Consider the following 16,618-nt stretch of genomic DNA (forward strand, 5'->3'; position numbering starts at 1 on the left):
GAAGAGTCATTTGGAATGGGGTCATTTATGGGGCCCAGGGCCCCTGGCACGCCTCCCTCCCTCCACTTTATTTTAGTGGAGATCCGTCTTTTTATGTGGCTTCAGGAGAGCTGCGGGGCACAGGTTGCAGCCATAGCTGGGATATTCGAAAGAATAATGGATTGGAATGGTAGAGACAAAAAATCTGAGAATACTTTGTTTTGCAGTCTGTGGTGGGAGGAGAGTTGACATCACAATTACACGGTCTCCTCTGTTTGAGCATCAAGGCACACACTAGCAATGTTATGGGGAGATTTTTGGGTCAACATGAATGCATGGGATAATACATAGATACAGATAGATAATCATCAACAAACATTTTACTAATGGTTTACAAACAAATTACTAATGGTTTATAAACAGTCGTTTAACAGATGTTCCAGTGTAGTGTTACCAGTTAGGTAAACCAATAGTCTTGATGAGCATTGCAGGTGTGGTTGACCCCGCCCCTCTGGGATTGACTCCGCCCATATGTGGATGACTCCGCCTCCCTGTGACTGACCCCACTCCCTCCCTCTGTGTTTTGTCCTGACAGAAACTCTCCTGACGAATGCAGCGTGGGGAAGAACGGGAAGCTGTCCAGTGGAGGAGAGGGCAGCACCCCTGTCACTTACAGCAGTTACCTGGAGGACAAGCACATCGCTCCCCCCAACATGACCACCAATGAGCGCCGTGTCATTGTTCCCGCAGGTAACAGAGCACCTTAACACATCAAATGACACCACAGTGATTTGAACACCAGAACACTTTTCTTTAGACAACTGAAGCTCTTAGTTAGATCTTCTCAATTACCTTGGGTCGACTCACCTGTCTTCAGTTGAGATGATAGTAAAAATCACATCTCGTCTGATGTGAACTAGCTCACGAGCTCATGTGTCCTATGTACACATGTAAACATAGCTAAAGAGGACCTGCTTTAGAATGAGAAGCAGGGCATTGCCCTCTGCGGTTAAAGGAGCCTTCAATACCAGTCCCAATCAGTCATGTGAGTCACTCACTGCTTTCGATTAGGGGACCTCATGTCTCTCACATACATTCATCTGTCACAAGGAGAGACTTCCTGTTATCTGCAGCACAGAAGCCCCAGCGTTTTGTTGCAGAGTGTGCTTTTCCTTGTCTAGACGGTTTCCTATGGTGTCTGTCCAACTGGGTGGATAAGGAGCAGGGTGGCGTAAGGAGCAGGGTGGAGAGGGGATGTGAGTCCCTGCCAAATGGGAGAAAAGTATTTGATCAGTTCCCCGTTCAAAGACACACACCTAGAATACAACACTGAATCCTGACTGGAACATCCATGAGGCTGTGCTGTGTCTTTTGGGTAAAAAGAGGAATCAGAATAGCCAAAATAAAGCACCTTTGAAATTAGGTGCTAACTTTGTAAATATTTCAGAATCTACACTGTTTTTTCTTTGATATAAAGTCATAGATCTGCATTAGATAGTCACTTCTTGATGCATCAAAAATAAATAAAATCCTGGCCTATGTGCATATGGGTTTTAATGACTACACTTTTTGTGAACTACACTACCGGTCAAAAGTTTTAGAACATCTACTCATTCAAGGGTTTTTCTTTATTTTTACTATTTTCTACATTCTAGAATAATAGTTAAGACATCAAAACTATGGAATAACACATATGGAATCATGTAGTAAACAGAAAAAGTGTTAAACAAATCAAAATATGTTTTATATTTGAGATTCTTCAAATAGCCACCCTTTTCCTTGATGACAGCTTTGCACACTCTTGGCATTCTATTAACCAACTTCACCTGGAATGCTTTTCTAACAGTCTTGAAGGAGTTCCCACATATGCTGAGCGCTTGTTGGCTGCTTTTTCTTCACTCTCTGGTCTGACTCATCCCAAACCATTTCAATTTGGTTGAGGTCGGGGGATTGTGGAGGTCAGGTCATCTGATGCAGCACTCCATCACTCTCCTTCTTGGTAAAATATCCCTTACACAGCCTGGAGGTGTGTTGGGTCATTGTCCTGTTGAAAAACAAATGATAGTCCCACTAAGCCCAAACCAGATGGGATGGCGTATCGCTGCAGAATGCTGCGGTAGCCATGTTGGTTAAGTGTGCCTTGAATTCTAAATAAATCACAGACAGTGTCACCAGCAAAGCACCCCTCACACCATAACACTTCCTCCTCAATGCTTTACGGTGGGAAATACACATGCGGAGATCATCCATTCACCTACTCCACGTCTCACAAAGACACAGCGGTTGGAAACAAAAATGTCCAATTTGAACTCCAGACCAAAGGACACATTTCCAACGGTCTAATGTCCATTGCTTGTGTTTCTTTGCCCAAGCAAGTCTCTTCTTCTTATTGGTGTCCTTTAGTAGTGGTTTCTTTGCAGCAATTCGACTATGAAGGCCTGATTCACACAGTCTCCTCTGAACAGTTGATGTTGAGATGTGTCTGTTACTTGAACTCTGTGAAGCATTTATTTGGGCTGTAATTCCTGAAGCTGGTAACTCTAATGAACTTATCCTCTCCAGCACAGGTAACTCTGGGTCTTCCATTCCTGTGGCGGTCCTCATGAGAGCCAGTTTCATCATAGCGCTTGATGGTTTTTGCGACTGCACTTGTAGAAACTTTCAAAGTTCTTGAAATGTTCCGTATTGACTGACCTTCATGTCTTAAAGTAATGATGGACTGTCTTTTATCTTTGCTTATTTTAGCTGTTCTTGCCATAATATGGACTTGGTCTTTTACCAAATAGGGCTATCTTCAGTTTACCCCCCTACCTTGTCACACCACTACTGATTGGCTCAAACGCATTAAGAAGTCAATCAATTCCACAAATTAACTTTTAAGAGGGCACACCTGTTAATTGAAATGCATTCCAGGTGACTACCTCATGAAGCTGGTTGAGAGAATGCCAAGAGTGTGCAAGGCTGTCATCAAGGCAAAGGGTGGCTATTTGAAGAATCTCAAATCTAAAATATATTTTGATTTGTTTAACACTTTTCTGTTTACTACATGATTCCATATGTGTTATTTCATAGTTTTGATGTCTTGTCTACAATGTGGAAAATAGTAAAAATAAAGAAAAACCCTTGAATATTCTAAAACATTTGACCCATAGTGTACATGAAGCTCAAACTAGATCCTTTGTCACAGTGTAACCTTTATTTAACTAGGCAAGTCAGTTAAGAACAAATTCTTATTTACAATGATGGCTAACCGGGGGTTAACTGCCTTGTTCAGGGGCAGAACAACAGATTTTTACCTTGTCAGCTTTGGGATTCGATCCAGAAACCTTTCGGTTACTGGCCCAACGCTCTAACCACTAGGCTACATGCCACCCCACAGTAATGTATCCAATGGAAAATAACCATAGAGAAACTTTGTTTAGAGTAATTTTCCCAAAGACAAACCTGTCCATTGACGGCCCGGAGCACTGTACTCTCTATCTGGAGGTTGTGCAACAGTTTTTCTGGCATAGTGCAACTTCCTCTCCAACTGAAGCTGACAAGGACAATGACGCGACATGTTAAGAACATCCTGTTTTTTCTGTTCATTTAGAGGACAATAGCCACACACTGCACCACGGAATGTAATGGGAGGTCAATATTCAACTGGCTTCTCTGCTCTACGTATAGGAAACACATTCCTGATATTTTGGTATAGGGACTTGGGGAGGACATTTCAACTTCAAATACATACAGATCTCTTCCTATATGATGCACAATGCACCCCTTAGTGCATTTTAAGAGGCCCTAGAGCCCCACCCAACATCTCTGCTATATAGGATAATATATTGTTGGAGAGAATACAGAAACGTTATGCAAAAGTGTATTGCCTATGATATAATTAAGCAATAAGGCACGGGGGGTGTGGTATACTGTATGACCAATATACCACGGCTAAGGGCTGTTCTTATGCACGATGCACCGCGGAGTGCCTGGACACAGCACTTAGCCGTGGTATATTGGCCATATACCACAAACCTCTGAGGTGCCTTATTGCTATTATAAACTGGTTATCAACGTAATTAGAGCAGTAAAAATAAATGTTTTGTCATACCCGTGGTATACGGTCTGATATAACACGGCTGTCAGCCAATCAGCATTCAGGGCTCTAACTACCCAGTTTATAATATGAAGTACTTGATTACACCCCTCTATAGTTTCTGTCCCATCTGAATTCAATCTGCATTACAGTGCATTCACTGCTTAATGCCACATCCACTATATTGTTTGGATGGTTAAGTCCTCCAATATTGCACTGAGACAGACCTGAGGGCTGAGGAGAGCGAGTGCCAGCCAGCCTCCCCTTCGCCCAACTGATCCTTGCCTCGTGTCTCTGTAGCGAGGGATGAGTTACCGTTGCCCCTTGCTCTCTGAGCCTGTGTAAGTACTCTGGCTTCCAGCCGCCCCCCCCCAAAACATTTTTTTATTTAGAGGCTCGTAGTCTCGTTCTCAGAGAGATAGGGTTACATCTGCGTTCTAAATAGCACCCTATCCCCTATACGATGCACTACTTTTGACCAGGGCACATAAGGCTCTGCTCATAAGTGGTGCACTATGTAAGGAATAGGGTGCCATTTGGGACACAGATACAGAGTTACAGGTACTGTTAAATATTGCTGGAACGGAGGACCAGACGACAGTGTGGTTTGTTTCTGTACCTGTCAGCTGTTTTTTGGATCCTGTTAAGTTTGTTAGGTGTGTGTGTGTTTGGTAACAGTGGTCTTATCTCTGGGAAAGAGAATGTCATCGTTCTAAACACAGTACTCATGTAATTGGACTGTATTTGCACAAATTAACATTTATTTAGAAAATGTTGGTTGTTAAAACCAGTTTCATTGCAAATGTATTCTCAACTATTATCATATAAAGAATGAGAGTAAGTATGAACTGTAAGAAAATAAGTAAGTATAAACGTGAGAGTTTACTATGAGAGTTTCCATTCTCCTTTCTCTGTGGTGGGATAAGTTGCTCCAGTTACATGTTGCTACTGGCTGCATCTTACCCCTTCTATAGTGTTAACACATGCCCCTTTCTATGTTGTGTCCATGGCCTTGCAGATCCCACACTCTGGTCCACGGAGCATGTACGCCAGTGGCTGGAGTGGGCAGTTAAGGAGTATGGCTTGCTGGACGTGGACGTGGCTCTCTTCCACAACATGGACGGCAAGGACCTGTGCAAGATGAGCAAGGAGGACTTCCAGAGGCTCACGCTCAGCTACAACGCAGACATCCTGCTCTCCCACCTGCACTACCTCAGAGAGAGTGAGTCTAGTATCTTCCTTCTCCTCCTCATCATCCCTCTCTCCTCTCCTCCCTCTCCGTGCTCCCGCCTTCTGTCCCTTTTCCCCAGCTGACCAACACAATGCGTTGGCAGGTGGTAAAGAGAAATGCTACAAAGGGCTACTACTGAAGGGCTGCTGTAGTCTGGTGGTCCATTCTTTACCTCTATACCAGGGGTAAGGTAGGAAACTTGTCCTGGGGGGTTATAAGGTAAGCAGGCCTCAGGTGCTTTACATTTTGGCCTGAAACCAAAGCCTGTACACACTGTGGCTCTCTAGACCCAGACTTGCCTAGATTATTAAGGAGAAAGGGGAGTGTGAGATACAAGATACACTTGTTCCGTTAACAAAGTGTCTGCTTGTTAAAAGTCATAGCTTGTTAAAGTTAGGGCAAAGGGCAGATCCTGCAGCCTTCCAGTAGCGAGCCTCAGTAATCCTGTCTGTGTGTAGTGTGAATCAAACTGAGCTCTCACTGACGTACTCCAGAGGGCCTCAGCTATTTTGCTTGACTACAGATTAGAATGCAACCTGGTGAAGGAGTCCCTGTTGCTGCTGCTTCTGCTGCTTTGGCTGAATGACTCACTGCTCCAAGGCCTGCTTTCCTGTCCACTGCACCTCACCTCCCCTCTACACAAACACGTTTTTTTGTGCATGTCATCCACATGCTCGTTCACTTGCGCACACACACACACACACACACACACACACACACACACACACACACACACACACACACACACACACACACACACACACACACACACACACACACACACACACACACACACACACACACACACAGTTTTTAAATTGTTAGCAGTAGATGTGACAGTAGTAGTAGTTGGGTAGTAGTAGTAGGATTAATGGTGGCAGTAGTGTAACAATAATAAAATCATTAACATGTTTTTGAAGAGGATAAGAATACTACATCAAAGTCCTAATTGACACCCATCTTAAGAGACGTATTTGTTTATAGTCATTGGAGAAGGTTTGTCAGACTCTTGAGATTATGTGTATCTTTGATAGTCTGTCTCTTTCTGCTCTCCAAGAATAGGGTAGTCCAAGTTCCATTTGATCGTGCAGACAACTTTCCAATGAACCATTACTCTTCTCATGATGACTGCTAATGGTTTTGTTTGTTTGATATCAGTGTCGGTTTTGGTAGGGTTTAGCCACAGATGTACAGATGAGGTAAGTGATGGGAGAAAGAGAGGAACAAAACAGAAAGATAGCCAGACACACAGACCACACAGACAGACAGATAGCTGGAGGAGTCCAGAGTTTAGAGTGGCGTACCACCACGTTCTGAACTGGGCTGTTGTTTGTGTTATTCCACAATCCTGTGCTTGAAGCTCTCTTGAAACATGTCTCACAAAAATCTTTTGAATTACCTTTTCTTATACATTCCTTTTAGTGCAATCAACAGTTCCCATCCACTCATTTAAATACTATGGGCAGTTTGAAATTGATAAGAGAGAAATGCCAATAGGCCTACTTATCTGTCTCCAAAGACTTCTTTTTGTTTGGCTTTAGATGTAAAATGGTCTGAAGCGAGTGGGTAGGCACACCTACACTATTCACAGACCCTGACGGTGGCTGGCTTTGTATTTGAGGTCTCTTCGACTGGAAAAAACACTAGTGATGGGGGGAAAGGAAGAATGCCCTCTCCTCCTTTTGTTTTTGGTAATGGTTTCTGCTCCTCTTTCCCCCTTGTGTGTACACACGCTCGCCGAATTTACTCTGGAGGAGGGAAAATTGGGAAAAGCGATGGATTCTCACAGACAAATGTGGGCACGAGTGATTAACTGTTTATTTGGGTTGGTCCTCCCTGCCATTGTCTCCCCTCTCGCTATGGCGATGTGTTCCACACTTACATGCTCTCTCTTTCTCGCTCGTTCTTTCCCACTCCATTTCCCCTCTCCTCACCCTCTATCTCCCTGTACTGCTCCTTGCCTGTTGAATGTTGCCTCTATGGCAGTTCTGAGAGCAGCCCTTACCTTAGTGCATCGCTAAAGGTCTGTGTTTATCATGGCTGACGCCCCCCAACGCATCACTCCTTGCACATCATAGGTTGTTTTGAGCTGTTTTCTTTTTTTGGTTCATCTCTTTTTCAAAAGAATGTTTTATTTCTCAGCTCCACTTCCTCACTTGACTTCCGATGATGTTGACAAAGCCTTACAAAACTCCCCGCGGTTAATGCATGCTCGCAACACAGGTAAGGAGACCCCTGCCCCCCCTTCTCTACCTTTGGCTTTGCTCCCGCCACCACAGTATCCTCACACTCACACAGTGCCCACCTATGTATATTCAGTGCACTTTTTATATACTGTACAGGCACACTGCTTTATTTGTATTCATATGATTATCAGATTATGCATCAAGTCATCTAATCTGATACTGGTTGTTATTATTTCTGTGTTTTTGTTATGTGGTGCAGAAGTTACTGTATGCTGGTGCATTAATGCATTGTGGCTGTAGAGCGTAGATGAAGGCATGTGCTAAAGTCTAACGTTGATGCATAGTGCTGTAATTACCCCTGTGCTGCACGAAATCCCTCCCCACATGGATATGGAACGTTCAGTCAATGTGTCATGAAAAGTTGTGACATTACGGGTACATAATCATTCACGTAATTCATTAATTATCCTCTCTTTCACTCTCCACAGGAGGTGCAAGTTTTATTTTCCCCAACACTACCGTTTATCCCACTGACAACTCCCCCAGAGTCTCCGCTAGGCCAGGTGGGTGATTCATCACTCCTACAAGTTTATGTAGATGAGGCATAAGAGCTTACTGTGAGCACATCCAATTACACTTAGAGGAGCAAGGTGCATGGGTAAAGGAGAAACAAGGAACCACACACCTTGCAGACAAAGTACTACATGTTGATTATTGTACAAAAATACTCATATACAAAGGTATGTTTAGAAGACGTTCGTCAAAATATATTTTAAAGGTGCTTTAATTTGTTTATATTCAACACAAGCATCCTCTGCCCTTAAAATAATACTCCAGACTGCAGCAGTTGTGCCTATGTGTTTAGGCCCCTTGTATTATGGAAGGTTTCTGGCAATCAACCACTCTTACCTCAGACCGATGAGGTGACCCACTGAAATGCACTCACTCATCATGTTTTTGTTTTTATCATAACGCCATCTAGGGTTAAGGTTCATAACTGCAGGCAGCAGGTTGACTTGTCATTACTGTTATTTTACAGACCTGGCATATGAAGCAGCCAGAAGATCTGGATGGCCTACACAAGCTGTATCTTCCACCAAAGGTAAGGAGTCACAATGTACTGTACACCAGTCCTTTGTCAAAAGATGGCACTCCCTTTGCTTTTCATCTATTGGGAAATGTGTCAACGTACATCACAATTAATTTAAGAGGGTACATCTTTACAAGCCTGTGGACTAGACGTAAACAAAACAGTCTGGGCAGAATCAGAGAACAGAAAATTGTATATCTCAAGATAAGAATATATTTCTCCACTGTATACACTTGGAACATTGCCCTCAAGGAAACCAACCCCCTGCTAATATTTTGGGAACTTTATCCCTCAAGGTTCCCAGCCCTCCCCAGTCATTGTCACCAAAACAGAGGAGCAGAGGCCTCAGCTAGGTAAGATATTAGCTTGAACAGTACTCTGAAATAGATGGTGATTGAGCTGAATAAAATATTTCCTCCTACTAATGTGAATGTTTTTCCCTTCTTAGATCCTTACCAGATCCTGGGGCCCACGAGCAGCAGGCTGGCAAACCCCGGTGAGTTTTATGGAGGGTGTGAGTGATTATCACTTCATTAGATAAAATGTACAATTTTAGAAATGAATATTACAACAAAGGAACCATTTATATGAGCAGCTGTTATGGTGGTGACTGTTGCAATAAGTTGTTGTTGTGGTGTTGACTGTAACATGTCTGTATGTAGTTGTTATGGTGATGACCACCTGTCTCTCTCCAGACTGTATTATAATTGTTACGATATTGACTCCCTGACTCTGTCCCGACTGTATAAGTAATTGTTACACCTGTTGACTTCCTGTCTCTGTCCAGACGTTGGCCGGGACTCAAACAAACCGCAATCCGCCGACATCGCACTACTCTTGAGCTTTAAAGGTAATTTATGTTTGAGCTGACATCCGCAGCGTTTACCCTGAATGCGATCGTGAACATCAAGGAAATTGCCTTTGAAAGTGAAGTGCAGTGCGATGTCGACATAGTGCGGTTTGAATCCCGGCCTGTATTAGCAATTCTAACTGTGTTGACACCTTTTCTGCCTGCAGGCTCGGGACAGATACAGTTGTGGCAGTTCCTGCTGGAGCTCCTGTCAGACAGCACCAACTCCGGCTGCATCACCTGGGAGGGCACCAATGGCGAGTTCAAGATGACCGACCCTGACGAGGTGGCGAGGCGCTGGGGCGAGAGGAAGAGCAAGCCCAACATGAACTACGACAAGCTGAGCCGCGCCCTGCGCTACTACTACGACAAGAACATCATGACCAAGGTGCACGGCAAGCGCTACGCCTACAAGTTTGACTTCCACGGCATCGCCCAGGCCCTGCAGCCCCACCCGCCAGAGTCCTCCATGTACAAGTACCCCTCCGATCTGTCCTACATGAGCACCTACCATGCACACCAGCAGAAGGTCAACTTCGTCACGCCCCACCCTCAAGCGCTACCCGTCACCTCCTCCAGCTTCTTTGCTGCCCCCAACCCCTACTGGAACTCCCCCACCGGAGGTATCTACCCCAACACCCGGCACCCAGGCGCTCACATGCCCTCCCACCTGGGCACGTACTATTAGACCTGCCAAGGGAAGGGCGTCTTGCTACGCTAAAACTGGAGGAAGAAACGGGAAGAAACGGGAAAACACAAAGGGTTTCTGTTTGGATAGTGTCAGAACCAAACAAAAACAGGGGCAGGATCAATAATTAAGAAATTTGGTAGAGGTAGGGTAACTGGTGTAAGTCTAGGGCATGAGCAGGTGAGGGAACTCAAGGTTCTGTAAAGGATTAAGAGGAGGGCTACAGACATGTCGCTATAAGACGATATAGGAGGGAAAACTGTAAATGTAAAAAGGGCAATAGTGGACGTTACTATGACCAAGGGCATTGTGCGACATGTAGCTTCTGAGAACAGTTAAAGATACGTCTTTGAGTAGAATTAAAAGGGAGTTATCAGTGGATTATATAACATGATCATGTCCTTTTGATTAAGGTCGCTAAATATACCCCAAAAATACAATAGCTGCATGAACAGTTACTTATTATATATGTTTTTAAACTATTAAACTACCTTATTTAATGAAGTAAACATATCAAAGACTGTAAAGATGAGGCAAGATAAGTAAGATGTAAGTGTGGAGAGGGGTGTGGTGTGGCAGATGAGTGTGTACTTCAGAGGAAGTAGGGAGAAGTACTAAACTTGGCTGTAGTAAACTGTGAAACAAGCACCAGCAGGAAACACCTTGGGTAGATGTGTGCTAGATGGTCATGTCACATGACCATGCATGGACTCACAGACTGTTTGTGACCAAGGGTGGGGCAACATCAGAGAGGACGGCGGATCATGAAAGACACTGAAATATGTGAAAAATTAAGTATTATTCCTTTGGATATAAACTGCCTTATGTCTTATCAGTATTATTATACTACATAGTAGTGCATATGGCATTATTGAACGTAAAGGGAAGATTGTTTTACTTGACTGTTATTCTTAAAGAGAGTGCCTTGAAATCAATTAATCTGTGTTTTGGAAATTTTGAAAAACTGGAATTAAGCACGATTCGTAAAATGTTGTGTGTGACCTCAAATCTTTTTATAAGGAAGGAGGAGTTTTCTTGACCACAGTGACTTACCACAGAAACTCCCAGTTCAGCTGAAGAGATTTTACAAAGTTCCAATTTTGTATTATTGTTTTTCTGAGTCGCGAACGCTGTGCGTTTGTTAGATTGAAGTATACAAGTCAGTGTTATATTTCTTTTTATATGATAAATGTATAACTTATGCAATATATACACTACGAGTTGATCTCAGCCAGCCAAAGACACAGACAATGTTTTTATAATAGATATAGTGACAGAAATGTCATTGAAATAGACTAAAGAAGGCAGTAAACAATGAAAAAACAGTTGTGGCCTTTGAACTTTATGCTCTGTAAACAGTTTACAACATAAACTATATATACTAATATAAAACTGATTGTGTCGGCCAGGCAAGTAATTTCAGACCTGTTCAGTATTATTTTATGGGATGCAGGCTTGGGTAGAACACTTATAAGCTGCCAGCCTTGTAAGCTGAGAAACAGGACTGAGATACTGAGATTGTTTACTAAAGGGACCATAAAAATGATATACTTTGATAGATTTTCTACTGTGTCATTTCTAATAAAGTATCTTCAACCAAAGTGCTGTCCTCTCTTGTCTTGGAAGGTGAAAGATTGTGTGTTATTGTGCCCTGTCTGCATGCAGTATAAAGAGGAGTTGCCCCCATTATTTTGACCCAACACAGTCGATGTGTGCCAACAACCAAAAGACAAACCTCATTGGCTCTACCCTGAGTGTTGCCACAACAACAGAGATGAGGAGTAGAGCAGTGTGGGATGGGGGTAATGGAATTTTATAGAGCTATTTTTAGATAAAAACATCCCTTCAATCTCATTATGGTATATGGATCATATATTCTTGAAAGCCAATGGTTTATTCAGAGATAATGGAACACAGCTTTTAAGCATTACACAGCCATTATCTCAAACTAGTTTTGTTACATCCCCATCTACCTTTTGAGTGAAATATGTATAATTCATTAAAATATACAACTTGAGTGATAAAAAGAAACAACATCTTGAATCTGTTTTCCTGGAATCCTCCATAATTTTTTCTAATACAGCAACAGTTACTGCCACAAATTAAATTACACAAACACCAGCACCTGAGACACAGTCCTTATTCTGAATGCATGTCCATATACTCCTATTATAAAGCTTGTAAATACAAACAATATGCCAAATATACTGTACACAGCACATTAATGTACTCTTACCAGATGCACACTGATCAGGAACATTATTTTTTTTGCCTAAATTTGTCAGCATTCACTCATTAGGTTTATGAGTTATACAAACATATATATTTCCGTACTATGCCCAGCTAGCACATAACGTTCTGAGAACCATATGGTTATTAGAGCTTGTTGAGAGCGTGGTTGTCCTATGGTTATTTTAGAAACAACCTTCCCACAACTTTCTGGGATTGATGCAAGATAGTTTCTTTGGAACATTCTCAGCACATTTAAGGAACTTATTTTCTTGGTATTTCATTACTTTAACAGAACGTTTCCTAAAAGTTCAAACATTTCATTTTAATGGTGGTAATGTTCTAGAAACGTTCTCCAACTGGTTTGACATTGGGAATGTTCTCAAATAGTTCAGAGAATGTTAAGAAACAACGTTCTTCTGTGGGAATTTCAGTACTTCAGCATAACAGTTCCTCAAATCAAATCAAATTGTATTAGTCAGATGCGCCGAATACAACAGGTGTAGACCTTAAAGTGAAATGCAAGCCCCTAACCAACAATGCAGTTTAAAAAATATGAATAACAATAAGAAATAAAAGGAACAAGTAATTAAAGAGCAGCAGTAAAATAACAATAGCGAGACTATATACAGGGAGTCAATGTGTGGGTGCACATGGTCATGTTCAAAGTCACATTCTCGAATTGTTCCAAGAATATTAAGAAAAAAATGTATTCTGTGGGAATTTCAGTACTTCAGCATAATGTTTCCTACAGGCTTCCTCATGGTTATATTTAAAGTCATGTTCTCAAAATGTTCAGAGAATGTTAAGAATATATTCTACACAAATCCTCAAGTAAACTTTTGTGACGTTTAGAGAACGTTCTAAGATTGATATTTAAAAACATATACATTCTGTTCTCAGCATCTACAAAACTCTCTCTAGCCTGTATCTTGTTAAGTGTGTTCAGGTGTGTTGGCCGCACACCTAATCTTAATGAGTTCTCGTTTCCTTTGAAATGAGGTCTGTACGAGCATACTAAAATTAACAGCTTTGTATGTGTAAAAAATATGCCATGTTAGCTCCTTCCTGATGGCGCAGTGGACTAATTCCATGGATAGAGATCAGAAGATCAAAGGTTCAAATCCCACTGATGCTGTGTCACACTAAAAAATAAATGTGTTTGCATGATTAAGGAAAAGCTTGGAGTTCATTAACCCAAAATAAGCTAGCAGTGTTATTAAAAGGCTTATTGAAACATTCAGTGACCATTTTAAGGAAGTTATTCAAAAACCTCCAAATAACCTGTAATTTTAGGTTTAATAAAACCTCCCAGAAAGAAAAACTTTAAAGGAACCAGAGTAAAACGTTCTCAGGACCTTCCTGCAACCTAAAAATAAATGTTCCCAGAACAGGCAAAATGTTCAACTTATGGAAACATATGGCTTCATTCCCATAACCAATGTGAAACCAAAAACATACGTTCCCACAACTTCCAAGGAACCAAATTTGCTAGCTGGGTGTATTTCCAAATTGTTTCTAGACAGTAACTATGGTAAAACAACCATTAAAGTGGATCATGCTTATTACCAGTGTGTCCAACATGTTTGAGTGTCCTCCCTTATTCCTTCTTGTACACCTCCTCCAGTTTCAGCTTCTCTGTGTTGTTGCTGAGGAGTGTCGGGTCGCTGCTTAACTGCACCTTGTCAAAGAAGTTAAAGTCGGCCACGTACCGGCCACTGGGGGTGCTGAAGAGCACGGGCTTGAACTCGTAGCCCCACAGGATCTCCTGGGGAACGAACGATGTGCGGCTCTGACACGTGGCTGCCGTGGACTCCATGGTGGCGTTGAGGGTGACCAGCAGCTCAAAGTCGCGCGTCCGCAACCTCTCAGCGGTCAGCCCCGCCAGCGGGCTGCCTTCATCCAACACGTGATAGAATGTGAGGGGCAGGATTAGGAAGGGGCACTCCCCGCATGAGTCCATGTAGAAGTCCACAGCTGTCTGGTGGATCAGAGTCTTCTCGCCCTCCTCGGTCACGTTGGGTGAAAGCAGCTTGCCGATCAGCTGGCACTGGATCAGCAGGCTTTTCCTCATGTTGGCCACACGCACCATCAGACATAGCTTGCCATCATGCCGGCAGATCACCGCCGACTGGCTGAACTTGATAGTCTCGGCCCGCTTCTTGGGTCGTGCCAGCTTGGCCAGGAAGGCCCCGGTCACGAAGATCTCAGCCAGGCCCGTGGTGACCAGCTGGACCACCAGGACGAAGATGGCCAGCGGACACTCATCGGTAATATAGCGGAAACCGTAGCCAATGGTGGTCTGCGACTCCAGGGAGAAGAGGAAGGCGCCGGTAAGGGTCTCAACATTCATGATGCACGGCGTGTGGTTGGACAGCAGCTCACCCTTGAAGTCACCGTTGCCCATGCCGATGAAGTAGAATATTACGCCGAAGAAGAACCAGGTCATGACGAAGGTGGAGGAGAACAGTGTGAGCTTGTAGCGCCACTTCATGTCCACCACCGTGGTCCAGATGTCGTGGAGATAGAGCTTTACCATGCCCTCCACATTGTCAATGCGCACTTGGTTGTGTCCATCCTTGGAGACAATCCTCCGCTGGAAATCTGCCTTCTTGGTGGTCATCTTGGTCTTAAGTGTGTTCTCTTTGGTTGGCAGTTTGTCACCCTATTTGCATGGCAAGCAGTGAGGGTGAAAAGGAAGAAGTAACAATGTTAGTCAATGGCAACAAACTAGGACACAGTAGGTAACACAGTTCAGGAATAGTTCAAGCATTAACTGGCATTTGAACAAATGTCAGTAACAAGAACATTCTCACTGGAGCTACGGTAGTTGGTTTAATCCAGGATTTAGGAGATTGATAAAATATCTCCACACACCTAATTTCACAACGAGCATATGTGACTAACCTTTCAGATATGTCCTCCATCTGATGTTGACATATGTACAGTACATCACTGAGCCAAAAACATTTCCTCAAATGTCAAAATATTGTGTAATACTGTATGTATTCCCTACTGTACATTCAAACAGGGTCTCTAATATTATATGCAAAACCATTACATTTTTGTAAATCTAAGATTCTTTATTTGTCAGTTAGCATGACACCGCAAGTACAAAAATAGAGCTCCTTGTGACGGAAAGTTTAGGAATATTCTTTTCCTTATTGTTTTCCAGGGTTAATAAGCAATTATGTGAAGTTGTAAATTAACTCAGCAGGCAGCAACACTTTTTGTAGAATGTCTTTTGTCATTAAATTACTTTTACCCCTCTAGATCTTAAAAATACAAGGAAGGTGTATACTCACATTTAGTGTTGTTGCCTTCTCAGGTGTGTGGCTTCACTTGTTCTCAGTAGTTATAATCTGCAACATGAACCTGCTGTAATACCCTTCCTGGAGAGTTCCACAATGTCCCCACTCCTCTATTGCCCTTGCTTATGCACATTGAACTTTGGCATAATTATATTTAGGACAGTTTGTGAGAACAAAAAGGAGAGAGAAGGAAGAAAACTCCTTCAATGAGTTCTTGGCTACCTGTAGGTCAGCTTTTATTTCAGGTGTAGGACAAACTCCACCTATTTACCCCACCAAACCAGGGGTAGGTATGGCAACAAGTGCTCCTTGTCACATTTTTTTCCTTCTCTGACCTCATGGTTTGTTTTGTAGTTCCATATATGATTGTTGTTGCTTTATACACACACCCTGATTTACTATCTCCAATGACTAATAATGTACTGTCAGACATTCTAAATCATTGACCAGAAAATTAAAGGGAAGATACTGTATGATGTTGTTGACAGCTAAAGACAAATGGAAAATTGGCAACGAAATTGGGTTAAATATAATGACATTTATTTAATTAATAAAATGGCAAGTCAAGTCACAATCACACCATATCTTAAATCATCACATAAAAAATATAGCAATTGTTTTGCAATGCGCATGTATGTAGGGAAATGGGGAGTGGGGACCCATAACCCATGTCTAGCCAATGAGGAATCTGTGTAATTGGAAAACACAAGAAGTGTCTCTCCAGATTTAATGCAATCCTCTGTGTAACTATTGCTCTGTGACCTTGGTTTAAGTTACAAGATGTGCAGATAAGAGCTCCTTGCGTTTGTCATTAACTGAGCTGAGGGCTGGTGCTGCCAAGATATATGAACAATGGACTGTGGAAGGGTGTCAATCCCTTGATATATTCACAGTTTTGTGTCTGCTTTTCCTTTCTGTGTCAGTGTGTGGTTCAGTGTCAGTGTATGGTTCACTGACATGTTAATTCTATTCATAT

General features: G+C 42.5%; 2 protein-coding genes across 13 annotated transcripts in view; one reads left to right on the forward strand and one right to left on the reverse strand.

Moving 5' to 3' along the window:
- LOC139537530 (transcriptional regulator Erg-like) overlaps positions 1 to 11,703 on the forward strand; it is an 83,610-nt gene extending 71,907 nt beyond the window's left edge. For 5 of the 12 annotated variants that reach the window (XM_071338948.1, XM_071338957.1, XM_071338956.1 and 2 more), the window contains 9 exons: positions 575 to 729; positions 5,076 to 5,279; positions 7,431 to 7,511; positions 7,963 to 8,037; positions 8,514 to 8,576; positions 8,861 to 8,917; positions 9,013 to 9,060; positions 9,352 to 9,414; positions 9,582 to 11,703. In XM_071338948.1, coding sequence (XP_071195049.1) covers positions 575 to 729; positions 5,076 to 5,279; positions 7,431 to 7,511; positions 7,963 to 8,037; positions 8,514 to 8,576; positions 8,861 to 8,917; positions 9,013 to 9,060; positions 9,352 to 9,414; positions 9,582 to 10,102 — 1,267 coding nt within the window. In that variant the 3' untranslated portion in view covers positions 10,103 to 11,703. The remainder of the gene's footprint in view (positions 1 to 574; positions 730 to 5,075; positions 5,280 to 7,430; positions 7,512 to 7,962; positions 8,038 to 8,513; positions 8,577 to 8,860; positions 8,918 to 9,012; positions 9,061 to 9,351; positions 9,415 to 9,581) is intronic. The other 7 variants (XM_071338951.1, XM_071338953.1, XM_071338952.1 and 4 more) reach the window with 4 other exon arrangements.
- A 274-nt stretch (positions 11,704 to 11,977) lies between these two features.
- On the reverse strand, positions 11,978 to 16,009 carry kcnj15 (potassium inwardly rectifying channel subfamily J member 15). The gene is made up of 2 exons (XM_071338961.1): positions 15,637 to 16,009; positions 11,978 to 14,996 (listed from the first exon to the last, which is right to left on the reverse strand). Exon 2 carries the CDS (start codon positions 14,952 to 14,954, stop codon positions 13,932 to 13,934), a length of 1,023 nt encoding a protein of 340 aa, XP_071195062.1. The 5' UTR covers positions 14,955 to 14,996; positions 15,637 to 16,009; the 3' UTR covers positions 11,978 to 13,931.
- Between the last annotated feature and the right edge of the window lie 609 nt (positions 16,010 to 16,618).

Source organism: Salvelinus alpinus, chromosome 13 (assembly GCF_045679555.1).
Source record: "Salvelinus alpinus chromosome 13, SLU_Salpinus.1, whole genome shotgun sequence".
In the NCBI taxonomy this organism is placed as follows: domain Eukaryota; kingdom Metazoa; phylum Chordata; class Actinopteri; order Salmoniformes; family Salmonidae; genus Salvelinus; species Salvelinus alpinus.

Excerpts from the sequence above, each read along its gene's own strand:
- kcnj15 (XM_071338961.1), bottom strand. The coding sequence starts at position 14,954 with ATGACCACCAAGAAGGCAGATTTCCAGCGGAGGATTGTCTCCAAGGAT.